The sequence below is a fragment of the Channa argus genome, chromosome 17 (assembly GCF_033026475.1).
Source record: "Channa argus isolate prfri chromosome 17, Channa argus male v1.0, whole genome shotgun sequence".
NCBI classification, from domain to species: domain Eukaryota; kingdom Metazoa; phylum Chordata; class Actinopteri; order Anabantiformes; family Channidae; genus Channa; species Channa argus.
In genome coordinates, this window is record NC_090213.1 from 12,052,971 (window position 1) to 12,076,360 (window position 23,390).

General features: G+C 39.5%; 1 protein-coding gene across 1 annotated transcript; it reads right to left on the reverse strand.

The window, feature by feature from the left end:
- Positions 1–1,843: 1,843 nt before the first annotated feature.
- pinx1 (PIN2 (TERF1) interacting telomerase inhibitor 1) lies at positions 1,844–23,294 on the reverse strand. Its single transcript, XM_067482488.1, has 7 exons — positions 23,138–23,294; positions 22,365–22,474; positions 22,145–22,237; positions 21,707–21,788; positions 20,799–20,888; positions 16,266–16,348; positions 1,844–3,559 (listed from the first exon to the last, which is right to left on the reverse strand). Exons 1-7 carry the CDS (start codon positions 23,154–23,156, stop codon positions 2,870–2,872), a joined length of 1,167 nt encoding a protein of 388 aa, XP_067338589.1. The 5' UTR covers positions 23,157–23,294; the 3' UTR covers positions 1,844–2,869.
- Between the last annotated feature and the right edge of the window lie 96 nt (positions 23,295–23,390).

A 23,390-nucleotide genomic window follows, 5' to 3' on the forward strand; every position in this document is an offset into this window, starting at 1 on the left:
GGTTAAGTGACGCTTTGAGCTTCTCATTAAAGTCTAAAACTTGCCTGGGTGTCAGGGGTTTTGCATGCAAATGAAAGCAGCACTGACCGTTTCTAGAAAAAGCTCACTCTCCGTATTTTTAGAAAACCCAGTTACACAAACATATCTCCACCTGGTTTAATTCACAAAATAAATAAGTTTCTCAAGAATCAAAAAGTTTTCTTTTTGACACGGGTTGGGTGCAGATTATTTTCTAGACCCTCTGTACACATCTGTGGCTGAGAGGGGAGATAAAACCATTGAACGCACACTACAAACAAATCAGTTTCCTTCTGTGGCCAAAGGCGGGGGCATATCAAATCCAGGAGTTCCTGTTGACAGGACACTCTTGGGCTGCAGCTATGGAGTAGCTCGCACACTCTCTCTGTCTCACACACACACACCCTGCTTGGATACAGCTCCTAGTCACAGGTCAGATCCTATCTGGGATTGTGAGATTTATTCAGGGAGGACCAAATATATTAGAGATAGAAAGAAACGTTCTTCCCTCAAAGTTAATCCACGGGCTACATGGATTTTGAATTGGAAATCATGTTTCAGTCCGTAGGGCCTCCACCACCCATTAAAGTGTCAGCTCTAGCTGAGTCTTACCCCCCCCCACAGGAACAGGATATGGCACCTGAAGCCACAGATTGTGTGTACAGCAGGCACAACGGTGATATATAGAGGTGCACTTCCTCTGGCTAGTGTGACATGGGCCATGCTGATGTGCAGTCAGTGAAAGTCAGCATAACAGAGCAAGTGTGAGCTGATGGAGGGCACACGAACAGTCAGACAGCAGACGGGCAATGAGTGAAATCTCAGAGTTGGGGAGGGGGTCTGAAATGACTAATAGCTCTACATGTTAACCACTATGTGGGTGTGAGCTATATGAACCTGCTGTTCAGTTTTTAAAAGACATGTGGCTACTATAAAGACATGAGCTCATCCTGTGCACTTAAAAAAAGTCTTGGGAAACTAAAACATTTCTTCACTTTGCTTTCAATTTCTTCTCTCGGACTTATAATTTGCGTTTGCTTTGCATCTCTATTGTAAGTCGCTTTGGATAAAGGCATCTTCCAAACGAATAAACATACATATAGCATATTTTCCTTAGCAGGTGCACATGCAAAACAGTTATACAGATTGTTATTTTAATGTAAAATTAGATTGAGCATCTGAGACGGTCATGGCACTGGTTGAACAATTAGAGATTGTGATTGTTATGCGATTTTAAATGTTTTTTTTTCTTATATAAAAATTTGGACTTAAGTGTTTTTGATTAGCGCACATAAAGGCTCAGTTACTAAAACCCCACTTGTATCAATCTGAAAAGGTCCTAATGATAAATTGAAAAAAGTAAAGGTATAGACAGGAAGAGTGAAACACACCTTCACTCATGAGATGCTTCCAGTAATAGTGACACCACAGGATGTCAAATGAACCAGTCCATTTTTAAATTGTATTTCACAAACTCAAAATAGTGGCAATGAACTTTGAGTTGTTTTAATGTGTAAGACTTCCTTTTCCCTCTGTTGATTCATACCACCCACTTCCACGGCTGAAAAAGACTGGCTTGTTAAGCAATTGTCAAGTCAAAGAAGAGATTTCATAATCTCATGTCTGGGATCGGAAAGGGTGACTCTTCGCAAAACCATGTTTGTACACAGAGATCTGTGTGAATTTTCCTCAACCAACTTTACTTTATTTACAGCTTATCCAGTTCCATGCTGTACTCACAGTTTAGCTACTATATTTCTCTTCATCATGCCGTATTTTTTTACCCATATGATTGAAAAAAAAAAAAAAAAAAGCCACACAAACATGCATGACTATTTGGATTTATTTAAAATGGCTTCAGCACCAAGGGTTTTAAATGTTCTTACAGTTCAAATATGTCAAGAGAAGAGAGACAAGAAAAACAACATCTGTTTACATAACCTGAAATTGACTACTACTTTCTTGTTGTTTTTCAAAATGACACTAAAAATACAAGAACTTAATTTAACAGGGCAACATAATCATGAAAAACTGATCAAATATGATTAAATAGCTGGCTAGAAAAAAAATCATTGAAGTTTTGCTGAAATAAATGGTAATGCTGAAATTAAGATGTTACATACAAAATGGTATTTTCACATATGCCTTGACACATTGTTTACAAAGATTTGGTTTTTCCACATTTTCCCAAATTATCAGTATTATAGGTAGGAATTTGTACCTTTAAGTTCATTATAAATTCAGCCTGTGGGTCGTCAGTTTGTCCTAAGCATCGTAAAGAAGAATGGTTAAAATACTCAACTTCTGATGCCTGTATTTGGAGAATTTAGACATTGTGGAGGCAGTTGTAAAGAAACAAATGTATATTAAGATTGGAGGTCAGTGAGAAGACTGATACTATTCTCGTGTTTGTAATGTGAAGTATGGCTTCTGATTAAAAATGCTTATGCTTGTTGGCTTAGTATGGGAAACCAATGGAAAGAGTATGAAAGCTACCTCTGGTCAAGTTACCAACTAAGCCAGCGCCTCAAAAGTTCATGTTAAATGTTTGTGGAATTCACCCAAACAAGTATGAAAACAACATACCATTGTTTTATGGGTCATTAGAAACAACGGCATCCATTCTACTGTCTAGCAGTTTGCGTTTGTGGCTTTAGTGGTCAGCTTTAAAGGATGTAACGTGATCCCATGTCTAACTTCTTGTTTTGTCACTGTAGCGAATTGACCTTTGCAAACAGGGTTTGATCAGACAAAAACATAACAACTAGTTAGCCTCAACTGCATGTGTGAGCCTCCCGACTGACAGCAGAAAGGAAAACCAAGTTCACCAAAAGCCTAAAAATGCTCAGCTTTATTCTTGATGTTTCTTTTTCTTTTTCTTGTCCTTTTTGGATTTTTTCTGTACCAGCTCCCCTGTATCCTCTTCTACAACATGGTCCACCTCATCTTTGTGTTTCTTCTTTTTTTTCTGTACAACATCTGATTCTAAAGCTTGATCGTCAGTTGGCCCATGTCCATTTAGTAGGTCAGCTTCCTTACTGTGCTTTTTAAGCTTTTTCTTTTTAGAGGGAGGCAGCTCCTCACAGTACTGCTTCACACCAGATGTGGAGTTTTCATCTGTAGCTTCTTCGTTTTTAACCACTTTCCTCTTCTTCATTTTCCGTGAACGTTGTAGCTCCAGGTTGTCACTGTCTTCCACTACAATAGTAGAGGTACTGCGGTCTTTTACAATTTCCACTTCATCCATTGCTTTTTTGTTTCTCTTCTTATTTTTCTTCTTTTTGGGTTCCTCTGTGTCATCGCTGCTGCTATGGATGGGACTGGGCTCCTCAGATGGACTAGATGTCTTATTGTTGTCTGGCACTGAAGAGGCTGAATTCTGAGGCTGTCCCTGAGCCTTCTTCAACTTAGCCATTCGCTGTGCAAAATACTCTTGCATAGTGAGAGTACTAGTCACAGTCTTGGTGATGGACTCCGTTTCCACTTCAGATGTACCGGTAGTCACATTCGCCTCCGTCTCTTCCTCACTGCTGTTGCTGTCCTAAATCAAGAACACAAAAATGGGAAAAAAAAAGTTAGGCTTTAATGCAGTGTTTAGAGAATCTAAACAGAAACAGACAGGGCACAATGGTACAATATGGCCAGAAGATCAAGAGATAGTCAATCAACGTGCACCAATTAATCAAGCAGATTGTAGAGAGCAAAAAAAAAGCCCTATACAGGATGTTGATGTAACAATAGGTTTTAAAGGATCGTCTTAAAATAAGCAACAGAGCTGTCACTTGTGTGATGTTTTGTCACATTTTTGTTACAATGCTACATAGTTCTACACATCCAGCTGTGTCCTTGCACAGTCAGCTACTTAACTGCCGTCACTCTGTAACCGAGATTTTTCCCACCAGAATAAAACAATACCTGTGTTTGATGAAGGCAGTTTGACGTAAGTGTTGACAGTGTGCAGGAGCAATTTTTCAGTTTACACTGTGACATCAGTGTCTAGTAAATTTAATGTGTTCTAGAAATATTTACATGCATCTCTCTTCACTTTCTTTTAAATGATCTACACATAGAACTCAAATTTTCTAGATAAAGCCAAAAGACATTTCCCAAAACATGTACAGTCATGTTATAAAGTTAAAATCCCCTTTGTTCTGTGGTGTTTTTTTGGTCTTAGTAGGGGGCCTGGTGGCTGGAGAATTGGCTTGGGATGCAGAAGGCAGAGGGATCGAATCCCACCCCACCAGGTGTGGTCCTGCCCAGCCATCAAGGACCAGCTTGGTGCAAGTCGTGAGCCCGTATAAAAATGGGAGGTGGACACGCTGTGGTAGGAAAGACATCGAGGGGAAACATACATGCCAAACCAGAGTGCTGAACAAGTCAGTGGCGACCTCTGAAGGGACAAGCCAAAAGGAGTTGATTTGATTTGATTTGATTTGATTGCAGTGGGTCTTCGTATTAGGCAAATACAACTTTACATGAACAACAACAAAGAATTGCCCACTTTTCTTTTTGGCTTGATTTTTCTTAAATAAATAATAGCACAGTAAATAAAGTTATAAGTAAACCCTCACTTCTTCCATAGGATTTAAGAGGGGAAGGTGCAGCCAGCCAGCCTTCAAGACAGTTGCCAATTTTCCAAGGAGTGGACATCAACACATTTACCCCAAGGTCAGACTGTGCAATGCTAAGACAAATAAAAAAAAAATTTAAGAATCCTAAGAGCTACATCTCAGACACCACAGGCCTCAGGAAAAAGCCTCTTTGGCCTCAAAAAGTACATGAGCATATGACGGAGGTTCGCAAAACTGCACATGAACAAAGCACAAGACATCTGGACCAATGTCCTATGGACAGATGAGGCCAAAGTGTAGTTGTTTGGCCTCAATGCCCAGCACCATGTTTGGCATTTCAGCAGAAACGCCTCTTACCAACTTTCAGGCACCGTGGTGAAGGGATGAAGATTTGGGCTTGTTGTACAGCCACAGGACCTGGGCACCTTGCATTCATTAAGTCAACAATAACCTTCTCTCTGTATCAGAGTATTCTAGAGGCAAATGTGAGGACATTGGTCCGACAGCTAAAAACATGGGCCATTTAATAGGACAATGATTGAAAGCAGACCAGTAAATCTACATCAGAATGGCTGAAAAATAAAGGAATCAAGGATTTGGAATGGCCTAGTTAAAGTCCAGACTTCAACCCAATTGAAATGCAGTGGTGGGACCTTCAGAGTTGTGCATGAGCGAATGACCCAAAACCTCAATGAACTGAAGCAATGTTGTAGAGAAGAATGGGCCAAAATTCCCCCACAACAATGTAAGAAACTGATAAAGTCACAAAAGGAAATTACTTCAAGTTATTGCTGCTAAAGCTGGATCTACAAGCTAGTGAATCATAGGGGGGGCTTAGTATTTGCCCATCTGTTTTAATCTTTTTGGCTTCATTTTTGTTCATTCATCATGTTTTAAATTAATAAATAGTCTGAGGTTCCATTTGCCTAGTACTAAGCCCTGTTGTGATTATTTATATTATGTTTTTACACAACACATAGAAAATAAAAGAGGGGGTACTAACTTTAAAACATGACTCTACAGTATGTCGTCAGATGTCGCACAATTGCTTTTGTTTAAGATACACAGGCTGTCTGCAGGTGGTTTTGTTACACTGTGGGCTGAATGGACATTCACAGACATGATAACTTGATAATATTTGACAATATTTGTCAGTGATGCATTGACATTTTCTGTCACCTGAGAGAACAGTTGTTCTCCTGTTTCTCCTCAATTCACACAACAACCGTCATCAAACGTGAACAGGCAACCATGACATGACATCTGGCCCAATTTATTAATTGTCTTTCACATAAATCTAAATGCAGATACGACTTTTGTCACTCGCCTGTCGAGCTGTCTTTGTGACTGAAGCTCCTATGATCAATGCCTTAACAATGAACCTTTTTTTAAAGTCACTTAGATAGTTTCCTCTTGCCATCTGAATCCAAAACCCAGGACAAACAGGGCCTGCCCAACATGATTAGATGTTCATTTCTTACAGTGCACCTGTTTGGAACAATTGGTATTTATGTGGTATTTATTTATTCAAGTGTTCCTTGGATTTGTCACCAGTTTGTATTTTTCAAGTAACACTACTGAAAATCTACCCGTTTTCTTAGTTAAGGTAGGTTTCTATTGTTTGGCATATTTCCTGAGGCATTTCCACTAATAATAAATAATACCAATAAATCTTTGTAAAATAATTTTAACATTCAGACAGGTCTGCGGTTGAGCGCAACAACATCCATTTATAATTTTATTTGTAAGACAATAGCTCATTTTGTATTATAGTCAAAGTGGGAGGCACTCAGAGGGAAAAACATTCAAAATGTAATGTCTATGCTGACAATAAAGGCCATAATAATGGAAATAATAAAATGCTTTGGTTAAAATGTTTCAAGTCCAGGGACACGAGTTAGTCTGGTCACCAACTTATTTCCTTTAATCTACACATTAAACAAGGCCGACTTCTCAACTGTGAGGCACAACACGGTCTAGATTTTAACTCTACAGCATGGACAATTTGTCACCTCACCCCTGCGACCCATTTGTCTTCATTTTCCTAATGGCCTACTCAATGCATAATGATTTGTTCAGAAGAATACAGAAGCTTCTCCTGAGAATCACACTAAACAATACTGCTGCTGTGTGTATTACTTCAGAGATGGTGAAGTCAAAAGCATTTTTCAAACCCTACAGATTAGAGATAAATTGAAAAACACTGAGTCACCTCTTGGTTTGGCCTTTAAACTTTTACATGCAGTTTACACTACTTTAATCTCAACACTGAGACAGACTAACTGATGGTTGGGCAAAACAATGTGAATGTAGATCTTAAGAGTTCTTGTGGGACCTAAGTAGACTGAAATACAGATATGTGCACTGATCCTCCCACAGGTACTAATGTAAGATACTGTATATCTGATTTTGGCTAATAATGTTAAGCTAATTCAGGACAAACGGACATCTTTTAAACCAGCCACCAGGAACTCCTGTAAAACCTTGCAAGCATTTGCATTAACCTAGAAAAGGCCATATACTGTATTTACATAAAAGGAAATAACCAGGGGGTTATTTTGTTTATTTAGTCTACTATATCCATAAAGAAATTATTCAGGTACATTCTCTCTCTTCAAACTATGATTTAAAACTGGTCAATAACTACCTGATTTGATACTAAACCAGTAAGATTCTGATGTTTCACACTAACACAGCACATAAATTGAAGCTAAATGCAGGAGGGGTTCAAATGGACCACAAAGTTTTTCATTAACTCGGACATCGACTAGAAAGAACCCAAACTTCTAACAAGGGGGATGAGGCCCTTCAGGTGAGGTGCCATTAAACAAAACTTTCCAACTTCCCAGAGAAAAATCTATACTCCCTGTTACTGCACAATGGCTTCCTCTTTGCTCTTAGTGGAGATGGGGCTTAAAGCTGACAGTGCCAAACAGCATGTAACTGGGATTTGGGAAGATGACTAGGGGCCACTTTAGAGCTGCCTGTGAAATTACTCTCAAGAGAGAGAGGGTGAATGAGTGAGGGGGAAAAAAATAAATAAAGAGAGTAGAGTGACTAAGAGAGAAACCTCAGGAACTCGGTTCACCCTCAATGCCTGGGGATCTCCATTAGACTCTGATCCGAAAAGCTGAAAGTGCTGCGCTGACACAGACTGGACACACACAGTGTAAATTTAAACCTACAGATCCAGTCTGCATTACTAGCAGCCCTGGAGATTTTTGTTGGCGAGTATTGAGGGCAACACGTTACCATGATACAACTCTACAGCAATGTTTGAGATCTTGTTTCCCTATTTGCAGGTGTATGTTATTTTCTCTTCCTTAGTATTATCTGTCACAAATTCTGCGTTAAGGCCTTTGGCCAAAAGCATACAATGGACTACAAAAGCGCCATAATTTGATATTGTAATACTAAGACATTGCAAAAAATATAGAAATTAAGATAGGATTGTTTGTATTATTTCATAAGGTATTAGGAAGTGCAGTTAGAATATATTATGTTAGTAGACATTACTAGAAAGTTTCCATTACTAATGTTTAAGTATAGATTGAAAATGTGCATAAAAAGCAGCATTCAACTTGTGGGGATGGCAGCTACACGTAATGATGTATCAAGTCATTATAATGGAGATAATGGTTAATGTTTGTAAACATACGGACACATTAAAAAATGATTTGTGAAGTTCAGTCACTCAGCCATGTCCGCTATGACTTCTTTCCAAAAACCATAAAAGTTAAAAATAAATAATAAAAATTATTTAAAAATTACATTTTAACAACATTTTTATAATTTCTAATTAGACATTTACCTAAAGCACATACATACACCACACAAAATCTTGTTTTTCTACAAGTCTAACTGAATTTTTAAAGGATTTAAATAAAACTACTACCTACAACCCAAAACACTATTTAACCCATTTATAAAAATCACTTTACATCATTGCTGGACCCAGAGAAGAATGACTAAAAAGGCTGCCCTAAGCTAGAAGACAGGAGGGTTGATGAGTGGAGGGTTGGAGAACACACCTATATCCAGCCTTTTCTACTCCTCCTCCTCCTCCTCCTTCCAGACCCAGAACCCCAGGAAAAGGATGCGCTCAGTGCACTGTGTGCAGTTCTGAGATAAGGCTCCTTCAGCAGAGGAGCGGTCTGGCTGGCTATCGGGCCCTTCCTGCTCCGCTTTCTCCCCTGGCGGGGGCTGGGGTTGGGCAAGGAACACAAGGAGGGCCTGCTGAGGGTCCCTGAGAAAAGGAGAGGGTGGGAAAACATTCAACAGGCCACCTCCTTCAAGACACTCCAGTTCTATCTGTCTCTGCTAATGTAGCCAATGAAAAGCCAACAGTAAGACATGTGCCAAGGTGCAAAGATATGGAGGCCAACATAATCAGGGGGTTTGTCAATCCAGCCAGTAAAAGGAATGGTGGAGAAGGTTTACCAGAGGACATGTAAAACTTTTTTGACACAAGAGCTGCAGAAAAATGATTTAAACTTTATAAGTCAAATGACTGAGTACTGACAAGATCTGAAACCTTAGATCGTCCAAAGCTACTTTATATCCACTGATTTCTAAAGAAATTAAAACTCCAAAATGAAAACTTTAAGTCTGATTTAATACTATTTTATGTGATGTCATGAGATTTAAGTCCGTTTCTATTGCACTTTTACATTTGCTTCTATCCAACAGATTTTCAAAGTTCTTAGCATTTTTCCACCATGTGGTATTCGCTTAACTTGACTCGAGTCTACTCCCTGTTACTCCCCTAAATGTAACTGGTCGTCATATTATGCAGTGTCCAATGTAAAACATTTAAAATAAAGTATATATAGGAGCAAGATTTATCATTTATTGTTTAATTCTTAAAATAAAAATTCATAAATTGCCACTAAATATGATTCACCAATCAGTTACAATGACGTGTTCGGTATTGCATGGCAGCTCTAAAACACCAAGGTGAGCCCCTCCATGCACTACTAGGCCTTCAAGTTCTCAGCATTAGGTCTAAAATTGATACTGAGCTCATAAAAACAGTGAATGCTTATATTTAGTTCATTTCAGGAAAAATCTAAATTCATAAAATGCTGTAAACCTACACGACACATAAACACCAGGTTAGGATTACTTGTTCCTGATATATATACTGTAAATGGTCTCTGTGTGTGTGTGTGTGTGTGTGTGTGTGTGTGTGATAGGGTTTTTCTACCTATTGGACTTTATACTGCTTCTCATTCACCCATTTGCACTCACAATCACACACGGGGAGCTGCTATGTAGCTGGCCAACACTCATTGGAAGCAACTAAGTTGGGATTCAGTATCTTGCTCAAGGACACTTCGACATGTGACCGGAGGAGCCAGGGATCGAACCAACAACCCAGGGATTGTTGAACTGCTGTATCCTCTGTGTTATTAAAGTATAATTAGTTATGTTTGACTAATCACCTTTTAAAAGTAGAGAGTCACCTTCTGGATTTCATGTTAATTAGCATTTGACAAAGCTGCAGTTGCCCGTTTATTTTCTTAAAACTGCCTGTTAGCATTTCTTGCCTTTTTTTTTTCTCAATAATTTCCAGCCAATATTGGTTGGGTCTGCAATTGCATGAATGTGCCCTCATTGTCCTGCCACAATAATAAATTTGGCGAAACTCAAGGTCTATGGATCAGGCCCTGATTAGCCAGCTGTCTCTCCCAGTTGAGCACACGGGTCCAAGCAGCCCATCCTTCATGAGCGTGATGTGGGCGGACAGAAAAACAGGTGGATACCTCATTTGCTGGCAAATAAGCAAAAGGTTTCAATGACCATCAATATTTTTAAAGTAATTTGACTTCCTCGAAAGTGATCCTAATATTATCTGCAGAAATAATGTTTACAAAGCATAAAAAAAAAGATGTACTGTAAGGCCTAAATACCACACATGGAAGATACAACAAAGCAATACTTTTCTAAAAGCATACTTTGTGTGTGCAGCAACACAAAAAAAATGGGTTTTGAAAAATTGAGTTTTGTGCCCAGTGCAAGAACGTTTATCATAAGTAACAAATGAAGACCACATTATGCATGCAGTGCGACTGGTCTGTGCTTGTTCAACACTGCAGACACTTTCCGACAAAGCCCCCCCCCCCTCAAGAACATAGGAGTCCCTACCCCACAATCCCAGAGAGGGAAGATGCTGTGATTATTTTCCCCAGGCCGTGATTTATTAGATTAAATAGTCAGTGATTAAATAGTAGTCGGTGGCTGTAAACAGCCAGAAGGGCTGGACATCTTTGGGCGGTTAGCTTCACCAGGCAGTAATTACCCTGGTCCCATGTATCAGGCCTGTTACTAAGAGACGGACACCCTCTTTTTCTTTTTTGTCCTGTGCTAATCTGTAAGTGTCAGCAAGCTGGCATGGCCAGGAGAGAGCAGTCCACAGAACTGCCAGGGAGGTAGGTGGTAAATGTGTGGAATGTGTGTTTGTCTTTTCGGGAGGGGGCACTTGGCGCGTCTCAATATTTTCAGCGGCAGAATTAAAACGGCTTGTCAACAAACATGCTCAAGAAAGGCAGAGATTTTGCTTGAGGCAATTAGAGGTTATCTGAGAACAACTTTGAGCTCCTCCGCTTCACAATAAGCCCGGCATCCTGCATGTGTGCACTAGCCCATTCAAACTGCCCCAACCACACTGCGACAACCCACATTTACGACGGCATCCCCTTTCAACAGATCACTGCTGCAAGTGAACGGACAACTAATCCAAAATGAACATTTCTGCATTAGAGCCACACTTTTCTATTTAATGTTCAATAACATGTATACAATGCATCAGAGCTCAGCATAAAGTAAGGAAAAAATCTGTAAGCTTATAAAAATGGACAGGACACTTGACCCTGGGAAGAAAATCAAAGCTGATGAAACTAATGCTTTTAAAAGCAACAATTTACTATGTGGACTTTAAACATAGTCAACCTTTTCCTGTGACTTGCAAAAAATTTGAATTAAAAAGTCTTCCGTGTTGTCCTTATTGCAACTACAGATAAAAAATTTTTTGGTCACATCCACATCTTAATTATGGCAAACTGGACTAGGGAGGAAAAACAAAAACAACAAACAGTGCCTAACTTTATAGACCTCAGTAGCAACCTGTAAATGCTGTACTAGAGTTTCACACAATTTCTTACACTGTCAGCAAAGTTTCACTGTTCGACTACGCCCATTTAGTCCCTGGCGCCTTGCCGACGACTTGGCCAAACGCTTCGGCCCCCAACCCACGTGGCCCCTGCCCCATATTCCTTAACATGGTAGTATCAGGGGAGGCCCCACTGACGTGCCATCTTTCATGTCGACGACGCGTGGGCAGGAAAAACTTGCAACAGGTGTCAACCGATGAGGCTCAATCCTGAACCCTTTGTGCCTGAACAGAAGTGGGAGTGTGAGAGGTTGCAGGGGTCATGTTGACCAAAGAGCAGGTTGCACCATACCGAATGTCTGACTGCACGGTTCAGACGTCAAAACAAAGTTTGTATCAAATCATATTTCACCATTTTTCTTAACTGACGTGTTTAGGGAGTACAGAGCTAATCAAATGAATGATGCTACAACCATTTTAGTGTTTTCCTACTCAAATGGTTGTAACAGGTAATCTACCATAAACCTTAATTCCTTAGAGAGATTAGATGTTTTTACAGCACAGATTATTAGGTAATTAGGTCTACATTTTCTGTTTATAAAATAAACTTGGAGGTATTAAGCTAAAGTAAAGTTATGCGGAGGAGTCTTCCAAAATACAGAAGATTAATTGAAATTGTAACACTGAAATCCAATTTAATTTTCTATAAAATTACCAGGGCTATATGTGAATGTAATCGTCTGAGAAATAGCAAAAAATAATCTTGAAAATGAGAAATTCAAGTCAAAATGTAAAATTACCACAAACAAAAAGAGATAAAACTGAATTTTTTTTTTTTTGTTAAACATCCAAAAAGAAACGTAGGTGGAAAAATAAAACTATGGCTTATTTCCACCTTTCATCTGAGCTGGTGACTTTAAAAAATGACTAACTTTTGTTGATATATGAATCGGCGGGGAGTCTATTTATCAGCAGGCCCTCTGCGGTCGCCCGCTTGGGTCCCTCAAGTCACAAGCTGCGTCGCTCCCCTTTGACTGATTAATTAGCCAATCAGAGGACATTTTTCACTGGGCGGCAGAATGGTTTATTTCAGCTAATGCCGGGCTTTCGAGCTGAGGCCCGTTGGAGCCTCGTCGGCTCTTTCGGCCTGCCTGAGTGGCCGGGCAGAGGGGCAAGGGAGATAAATCAAGCTGGGCTGGCCCTCCATGTGGCTCCCCTAACTAAACCCCCTGAGGAGGGCACAGAGAGCTACGAGTGGTGGAAGATGATGGGGGAAGAAATGAGGGGGGGGATGCAGGACGGCCAGGGGCACTGCTCGCCCGCCGATAAGCACAGGGAGCACAGGGCTGCCAATGTGCCTTCATTTAAAAGTGGCCGGGGCTTTTTTGATATCTCGGCAGAGAGAGCCTGTCATTTGTCATGTGTTGAGTAATTGTGTTGAGGGACACAAGAGGAGGCAGGAGATGGAGGGGGCTTGCAAGCGTGGGATGGGTGATGGATAACAGAGAACTGTGTAGATGGACAGGTGCTCCACCACAATGTGATAACCCTCACTGGTCAGAGAGAATAAATAATGGGTTTGAGCATACACTTTCAGGTGGCTACATGAGTGGGTGGAATGAGGGTCATCCAATCATCTTGTAGATTTTTGTTTTTAACTAAAACAGTAAATAAGATAAATATGCCTATGTTTATTTGGTTGAAGCTGTTATTTTAATGCCACATTAAATCCACCTTGCTTATTATGCATGACAATATTTTTACTACATATATAGGCACAAAAATATATTTATGGACAAATGAGGTTTAAACTTACTAATTCTTTTGCATCATGTTCTTTTAAATATTAGGCAACATTTTATCAACTTTAAAATATATACATTCATACATAAATAAAAATGTTTAAAGCTTTAAAATTACTAGAAATGTTTTTTCTCCATTTGATTTTAATCTCATAATAGACGTTTTTATGCTTACTCAATTTGAAAGCAATAGTTCAGTTGTAATATAATATACTCAGTGGCTACTAAAACGTGAGTAATAGGATGACATTTATAATTTGCACTATCCACTCTTGTGATTTTTCTAACACATGTAGTGCTGCCTTTGATGAACAGAGGTATGTGGGACAGCTGTGTGTGTCTTTGCCTGTCTGTGTTGCAGGGAGCATTGTGAGCAGCGATAAGAGTCAAGCAGGAAGCACATCACTGTGGAGGAAGGAAAACCCCAGCAGTGGGGTGGTGGGAGGGGGACTTTTGGAAGGGAGGCTGGAGAGACAGCAGTGGGTGGTGGGTGAAGTGCTGGAAGATTCACGTGCGGGAAGGGGGCCAGCTCTGCAGAAGCCGATGCAGATTGGGTCGAGGCTCCTGGCCTTACCTTGTCAGGATGCAAAAATACGATAACCCTTAACTAACTCCACCACCAAGCTCCCAATGTTTATGCAGTCACTATTTCAGAGTAGGACTCTTAAGGGTCATGTTATTGCTAGTGTGTTTACTATAGTGCATATCTTGTGCCCTACCATTAACGGCGGCCTGCTGTAAGTAGGTATCAGTTTGAGCTGAGGGTCACAGGACACTTACAGGAGATATGCACAATGCCTAAGGCTTGATTGGTCCATCACTTTCTTTGCCTCTTCCCAGCAACCTCAGATGTTGCTGGCCTTCAACACAAGACCTCACGGGAAACCATTGTAATTGTGTTCAGTTTTCAATGTGGTCAATGGTGTCCCTCCTGGCTGAAAAATAACAACCCATAACCAAATGATTAGGGAGAAAATGATGGTGTGTATGTCTTGCATTTCCAGTGTTAATCAGCAAGGGAACCGCGGCCATTGTGATGTTATGGCTCGGCACCTGCAAGGGAATAGAGAAGGCTTTTTTCCTTGTACAATTTATGGATTTTAAGATGCCAATTTCTTCAAGCCAAATGCTTGAGATAAACAGAGGAAGCCAGGAAACAGCTCATCTGTGTATAAAGTCCAAAAGCTATGTTTGTCATTGTCCTTCTGGCTATGTATAGGGTCACCAGGAGATGTGACACAAAAAAATAAGGGAAGATTAACCAATAAACACTGAACCAACGATACACTAAAGATCAACTGAATACGAACTTGCGTGAATTAAGATCCAGTAGTTTATTATACATATGATCTCAGAAAACTGTTCCAATTTGTTAATAATCGTAGTTCATTGACAATTTCCATACATGTGGCAGCATGCATGATTTCTACAATCTAAAAATAAATTAATATTATGGATTAAAATATTAAATGGTATGTGTTCACTTAGTTGTCTTCCAACATGTAGTGTAACACAACTTTAGTTCCTGTAAAATTCTTCTTAAGTTCAACTGCATGAACAATAATGACAAGTCAAGCTACAGTTTTTTTTATTCATTTCTCATAAAAAAAATTAAAAAATAGACGGAACAAAATATGCATGTTTATTTGCTAAGTGTATGTTTTTGATAAGTAATCCTAAGGAAGCAATCAACTTTCACCTGTCTAAACCTGTAAGCTACATTTCCAAAGAGCCAGCATAACGGCAAATGGGCAAAAAGATGTTTGAAGTGACCACCAATGCCAAGGGCAAAAGGACAACTCTTTTTGCAAGGGTCATCATTTCAAATCTCTGTACACCACACTGCAAATTCGACTTTGCTTTAATAATGCCCATTGGCACACTTAACTACCTGATGTGAGCGCTTCGCACAGACAGAAATACAGAAGCCGCCTAGTGTGGAGGAGAGGAATAAGGAGTTAGAGTATAAATCCTTTAACTGGATTTAGGTGCCCTTACCGCCATCAGTGGCCTATTGGCAACGTTAAAGCAGCATGCTGTGACAGGACTAATCTAGGGCCGCGAGCTGCTCAGGAACTCAGATGAGCATGATGCTCCACTTACTGATGGACTCATCAGCACCAGCGGTCATTCTTAATTACCAAGACAGAGGCAGATAAGCTCAAGCCACCTGGCCAGAGGTATGTCATCTCGTCCCCTGATGCACACTTTGACTTAAGGCACAGCAGAAGGCTGACCTCTCCGTTTAGACAATTGTCTAGGTTCAAAAAGGTGTATATGTGTAGGAATAATATTCTCTAGAAACCATTTGTAAATGGAAACAGATTTTTATTTTTTTTTTGGTTCAGTCACGCTTCAATTTTATAAATTACATTATAATTGTTCTGTTTCATGTTGCCATGGATCTGTTATAGTAAATGTGTGTCGTATGGCTGTTTAAAGGACGGTATAAAACATGTTTTTTAAAAATTATGTTTTTATTCTAATGTGGAGAGGGGAGGTTGAATTCTCATGTGACTGACTCACAGAACAGTGCTGTCAGTGGTACAGAGACATTTGCTTCTAAATGTTTTCAACCCCCATCTCTAAATTACCTGTAGGCGTGAATAAAAGTGTGAGTGGTTATGCTTCTATGTGGCGAGCTGTCCAGCTTGTACCCTGTATTTCGTCCAGTGACAGCTGGCATGGGCTCTAGCACCCCTACGATTACACCAAAGATAAGAAGTTAAGATAAAGGATGGAGGGAAGTTTCATGTCTCTTACCTGCACTTGGTCTTTGGCAGATTTTGACCTCTTTCCAAAAATACAGTTAAGATCTGTTTCACTGCGGGAGGACAGGTCCTTCCCTATAAACAATGGACAGCAACACATAATTAAAAAATAATGATATAGCAATTTAAAACTGCTCTTTATTTTGTTGCTCTGTAGCTCAGTTAAATAGAAAAATGGCTTATTTCTACAAATGCATTAAATAAACCAAAAGATCATTTCAGGCATAATCTTGTTTTAACAACTGACACAAAAGATGACAACTTAAACTGAAATATTCCACTACACACACACACACACACACACACACACACACACACACACAAACGTTAGTAAATGTAAATTGGAGACAATATCTGGAGGTATTTTTTAATCCAAGTAGACTAATCACTGCAGATGATAAAATGATTAGATGTGTGTGTGTCTGTGTGTGTTAGGGGTGTAGGGGAGGTGGCCACTGAGTTAAGAAAGAGGAGGTTTGTATGGTTTGCTTCTTGCTCTAGGGATAAAACAGCAAAGAAAAATAAACTGACGACAAGGTCTGCCACGCCACGCCTCTGGATTCCGATTTTCAAGCCAGGCCTCAAAGACTCCTGGAGCACACAGTCGTCTGTCTCAAGCCTGGGTCCTGTTCGTACAGCTGCATCCTCTTCCTTCAGCAGGGCTCTGATAACATTTGGTTATTTATTGCTTTAAAACCTTTATCTCTCCTACTCTTGGCTTTGAAAGTCACTGCTCATACAGGTCTGATGAGGAAAGCCCAAGAAAGTATGTTGAAAACTAAAACAAATGAGGAGGGGGGGGGTCTGTGGTGTTTGTCATTTAGTGAACCTAGGTCAAATGTAAAATTATGCCCAATCTGGGCTTTCTGCTGTTTGGATGAGAAAGTTCCTGGCAGAATGATCAGGCTTTCAGGTGAAAGTGCACCTGACACAAACAAAGTTTTGATAAAAACGAGTTTAACCCCACTTGTGTTAACTACTTTAACACAAGATGGACACGGACGCTACTAAGACTGAGTGTCGAGTGTTACTTAATACACGTCGGTTTCCATGGTCACGGTTGAAAGGGCAACAACTGTCGTAGAGATAACAAGTCCAACCAGACTAACAAATCAAATAAGCTATAACTGCAAAATACAAAACACAAATTTAATTCCTTAAAAAAGAAAGTGCTCAATCAAATCAGTGACAAATGACATCAAATGCCTTCAATATTAAATACAAATCTGGAGACAGATGTGATGTTTTCGGAGGAACCAATCATTGGTGCCTATGGCTTCAACTTGTCAGCTTGATAAAATGATGTACTTTATATGATCAATTAGATTTCCTCAAAACAGCTTACATTAATGAGACATACAAAGGAATTAAAAGCCCAAAGGCTACGATGAAGCAACCGCACAGAGAAGTGGATGGAGAACTGAAGTTAAATCATGCATCAACCACCCTCACTGGCCTGACAGGTGATAGATGGAGGCAGCAATTAAAACTGGGTTACTGGTTTATGCTGTGGGCCCTGGACCTTAGCAGCAGAGATTTCGGTGCCTTTCCGCACAAACAAAGGCCATCAATCCTCAGTGCGGGAAGTGAGGGAGCCAGCATGAACAGGATATCAATAAAAAGAAAAAAAAGCAGGAGAGAGTAAGGAGGAGGACTGTACTCAGATGGAAACCAAGATGTTTGGTAGGAATCTCTGGTGTAAATGCCGCCACATATATTGGATCTATGTGAAATAGTTGAGTACTTCTTTTTTAATAAAATGTATGTTTAAGTAGGTAGTCATTAGAGTTAGTAACCGGTTACATAAGTTTATATTTCCCAGTGTGAACTCAAGTATTTAGCAGCAGATTCAGTGGTTGACCTTTGCCTGTACACAACCTCAGCGGATCCAGAACTATGAAACCGGTAAATGACTTTTTCGTCCTCTCAAGTAACAAGCTTAGTGACACTAAATCTATTACCAAGAATTATCTTGGCAACAGCTTCACAGGGAGGGGAGCTGGCATCGGAGCAGTCAGTGGAAGCATGCAAACAGGCGCGGCAGGTTATATGTTGCCAGGTAACTCTTTGGTTGCCCGTGTCAATCCAGCGCATAAACTGGACACAGTGAGGCCATGTCAACAGAAGGACAGCATTTAAATTACAATAAAATAAATAAAGTAGGAATTCTTGTAGTTGTCATACCATAATTGCTTTCAACATGTAAAATTACCCATAACTGACAGTCCTACCGTAAAAGGCTTATGCCTGTCAGAGCACTAACGACAGGCGGAGAAATGAGCTCAAGTTACCAATTTAGGCACGAGTCGTTTATGAACAAACAAGAAATGCGAGCGTCCCTCACGTTGCATGACAACGACTGAAACAGGTCAAAGTGGTATTATGTTGCCAAACAGCTTTGAATTGACAGTTCCAATGCCTGGATTGAATTTCAGTGAAAACGTTCCCATCAGCTTTTCACCCTAATGCATTTCCTCACAGAAAATAAAAATAAAGAAAGACAGCGGAAAACATCTAAGTGTCAGGTGTTTGCTGCTCTTCAGCTACTCCTGACATTTATAAAGAGCTGGCGTTAATAATGGAGAGCTTCTCAAATGGATTAGATCTTATAAGTCTTGCGGAATCAGACTTAAGGAAGTTCATGAAAGGTTGCGGCACAAGTGCCTCCTAAAGCAAAGACGATAAAAGAGGTCCAAGTTCACAGTGAACACAAATGTTCAGCAAAAAAGCCCCTTAAAAATAGTCTCAAATGACAAATAAACAAGTTTACTAAGAATACATTACTATCGATAACCATCTTAACTTATATCCTTTGATTATAAACTGTTATTATTCCTTTTAGTCATATGCATTTTTAAAATAATTGATTAAAACACACTTTGATCAACCTTGGTATTTTTTTTTACACTATAAATTTATTTTGATTTTAATTCAACATTTTTACGTCCTCAAGATATTTTTGTAAAAAAGTTTTGACTAACAATATTTTATATTGAAATGCAAAAAATGTTGCATATTCCACACAGTTTAAACTTGAGCAAAACAAATGCTGTTAAATCAAGATGTTTCACTTCCTATAACAGCAAAAAAAAAAGGCAGAAAGACATCTGGAGGGAGAAAAATAAAGTCATCATCACGCCCATACGTTCACACTTAAGTGGTGTATCTCATCTGTCAACAAGGTCTTTTTCTGGCTCCTGCCAAATAAAGGCAGGATTACAAAAACAGGGTGAGAGGGTCTTGGGGGGGAAAGACCTCGGCCACAATTTATCTGGTGGGGTCATCTAATAGGTTGCACGGCCCCTGGGAGATGTTGTTTTTGGGGGGCCAGTAAATGGACATGCCAGATGCCCCAAACAGGAAACAGGAAGTTGCTATTGAATGACGTAAAATATGAAAGGCTCTTCCAGGTGAGGCCAAAGTTGAGATCTGTTTTCCCATGAATGCTGACCTAATGAGATGGATCTGACTCCAATAATATCCTATTATAGATTAATTACTTTTACATATGTTAAACATGAGCTTGCACTGTGTTCTTTCAAAAGGATATGCAGAGTCACTGTGGTTGTAAGGAACAGAGTAAATAAGCCACTACATATTCCAGGATTAAAATATCAATATCTAAGTCCAATACAAACAACATTACATAATAATACCCTGGCAATCTTATTAAAAGAAAATGTGCCTGAAATCACAGTGGTTTTTCATTTTGGTCTCCAGTGGACCCGAACACTAAATTCCTCCCCTTGCCTATCAGTGTACTGTCCTTGACCAGCAAATCTTGACTTCCTGGCGTGTAAAGGAGTTATGAAAGTAGAGGGAAGAGTTATTAATAACCTCCCCTAGCACTGACCGGACCAACTGACCCAGCACAGGCTGCAAAAGCATTGATCAGCGTCTTGTTCTGAGCCAAGTGCTCAACAAGGGATAAAGGAGGCCGTCTGTCCGTCTCTGTGAGGAGCTGATATGTAGGTGTATACAGTTAGAAAACCAAAAAGGCAGTGGTTGCTATTACAGTTGTTGGTGTTAGAAAAACAAGTGCTGATCTCCAATCAATTACTGGTAGTCTAAAAAGGCCTGGACGTGAATAGATGACTATTACTATTTTTAAATGTTTACATTTAGCCATTTGGCAGACGCTTTTATCCGCAGCGACTTACAAGAAAAGAGCACATGCCACAGCTAATTGATGGTTCAGTGTCTTGCCAAAGGACACTTCCAACACGTGGACCAAAGCCTCAGCTTTTATATTGATGTGAAGCACCTTGAATTGCTATTGTTGTGGAAACTGCCACATAAATAAAACTGTCTTGACTTGAGAGAGGAGCACGGAATCACACCGGCAACCCTGTGATTGGCACACAACCTGCTCCACCTCTTGAGCCAAAGGTCGCCCCATTGTGATGAACAAAAATCCAGTCTGGTTGAATTTGCTCCAAGGGACTAAAAGATAGGCTTTTTTGCATGTTCCCAAGCCAGGGGTTTCCTCCTCAAATAGAATTTTATCTCCAAAACACAAACCCACCTTTAGTAAACTTCATGTAATGGACCCTTTTTTTGGAGGTCTTTGACTTCTCTTCCAAGCTGAAGCCTTTCTTTTCATCAGCTGGAGGTTCTACAGAAAACAGAGAATAATAAAAGAAAATTTAAAAGCCTAACAAAATATAACTGACGTGTAGTTACACATTCAAGATGTTGTTAGTATCGTTGCAACAAAGCTCTACCAGCTCCCACATAATATGTACTACATTTTCTAAACACAGCAGTGATGAACATATTAATTTATTTGACAGCAACTTTATCTCTGCCTTTACTCTATTTAATGTTACACTGTAGCACCCTCTACTGGTAAATTGGTGTAGTTATGTGATGTAGAGTAACACTGCGGTGGCTGTCATACACATCAGTAAAGGTCAACATTAGATGGTGTTTAACAGGAGAAATATCAATAAATTAACAGTAATGCAGTCTGAGTGATATGTGACCACTTGCACAATAAATTCCAAACAGTTTTTTTTTTTTTTGTCCTTTAAGCTTTTCCTGTGAGTTCAGGCTCCCCACAGCGGATCGTTTGTCTGCATGTTGATTTGGCACATCTTGAGCCACTGCTGCCCCAAATAAATTCCAACCAAGTTCCATCAAAGAGGGATAAGAACATATATTTCTTTAACCCGGGTGTAAAGACAAGATGGCAATAACTACTACAACTAAAATAATCTGTGGTTAACAGACAATGGGATGTCAGTCCCTCCAAGAATTTTATAATTAATCAAAATGCAATATACATGCATAGCTTAACAAAGCTATGTGTTCATATTTCAGTGAAAGCTTATTGTATAGTTGAGTCGTGTCAACTGGACTTTCTTTCTTTTGTGTTAGAAACATTTTGTTACTCATCCAGGTAACTTCTTCAGTCATACTACGTGTACATACCGTTGCTGTTGTTTTGACCATGGCAGTTGTTCAGTTGAGCAAGAAGCTCATTGAAATCATCTTGGTGCGCAATCCAGTTATCCTGTAAACAAAATAAATTCACATAAGTGAAACGCTTCTGTTGGCTGCATATTTCTATAATAACTACAGTGTTTCAGTGTATGCTTTCCACACCGGTAGTACAGCTTGCCTCTTGCATTTGCAGCAACTGTGGAACTGTGAAACTGAATGCACCAACTGTGCTAGGCTTCTGATAATAAAAATTATACATAACATTAAAAAGTTTGAAATGTTTACAGTTTACCTAACCAATGTTTTTAATATTTACACATGTAAAAACAAAAGACTTCTTTTATAATCTATACTAATCATGTTTTCTTGATTTTACTGGTTTTCTAGCACTTTCAAACACCAATGGTTACATTTATTTATGCTCACCTCATGGCTGGCATTGGCCCCTAGACCATAGTTATTGTTTTTCACTTTTACTTTGATGTGGTCGGTAGAACCTTGCTCACTTCGGCCCAGGCCCTTTATATGAAAAAATGATGACATAATTGTAAGATTTAAATCAATTTAGCAGCTTTTAAAATGACTATACTCACCACCACTGTCTAAAGAAGTCCCCAACCTGTTGAGGTCAATCTTGAACACTCACCTTGCCTTTAGACCAGCCCATTCGCTCCAGCATCTTCTGGCCAAATTTGGAGTCATCATTACTCCAGGTACTGTTCCTAGGGTCAACAGACCACTTCTGTTTCCTCCGGGCTGGAGAAAGAGGAGCAATATTTCTAAGTATCAGTCAACCAACACAGCATAAAATAAAGTATCAGAAAAACAACACACCATAACATAAAGTATCAGAAAAACAACACAGCAAGGCGATGCCTACTAGTCCTTACCCACACAGAGACACAACACCGATTACTGTAGACAGGAATAGTAATGAGTTTCTATTTACAGGAATAATCAGTTCACCCTAAAAGCACGGTGAGCACAAACATGCAAATGTCAGATATGGCCTAGTGGGATTGTTTGGCTTGGTCAATAAATCCAATAAAGCAACCAAAACCAAATGTCAAATTTCCCACGTTTGTTTCAAATAGAGATAGTAACAGCAAATACATTAATAAAACAAATGTCTAGCCATTAGGAACAAAACCTTTGGGTAAGAATGAAACAATAATAAATTACTGTGATGAAGATGTAGGTTTACATGAGAAAACACGTGTTTAAAGACTCCTTTAGCTACTGCTAATGCTAGCTACCGGAACGATTCAAAAAATAAGTTACAGCATATTTTTTAAGGAAAATCTCTACACAGTGCTCAACGTTACTGGTCGTTTGTTCGAATACACAACATAAAAAAACACGGTTTTACACTAAAAGATAGAAGAAAATCATTTTAAACGCCACAAGAGGTTAACTTACTTTCGGCAAGCATGGACATCCTGGGGTCCTTAAACAGCTTGACGAAATGCGATTAGATTTCTTGAAAAATGCCTGACAATAATATGCGCCCACAGTTGTTAGTCGTTGTTTAGCTACATATCCTAAAAATATATATTTTGTCTGATGTTCCACCATGATGAAACCATGTTAATTTAATATACTGAATTCAGTATTGGTATTATCGTTTGTTTTGTTTTCGTTTTTTTTTTCGCCTCTTAGAGGCCTGATGCAA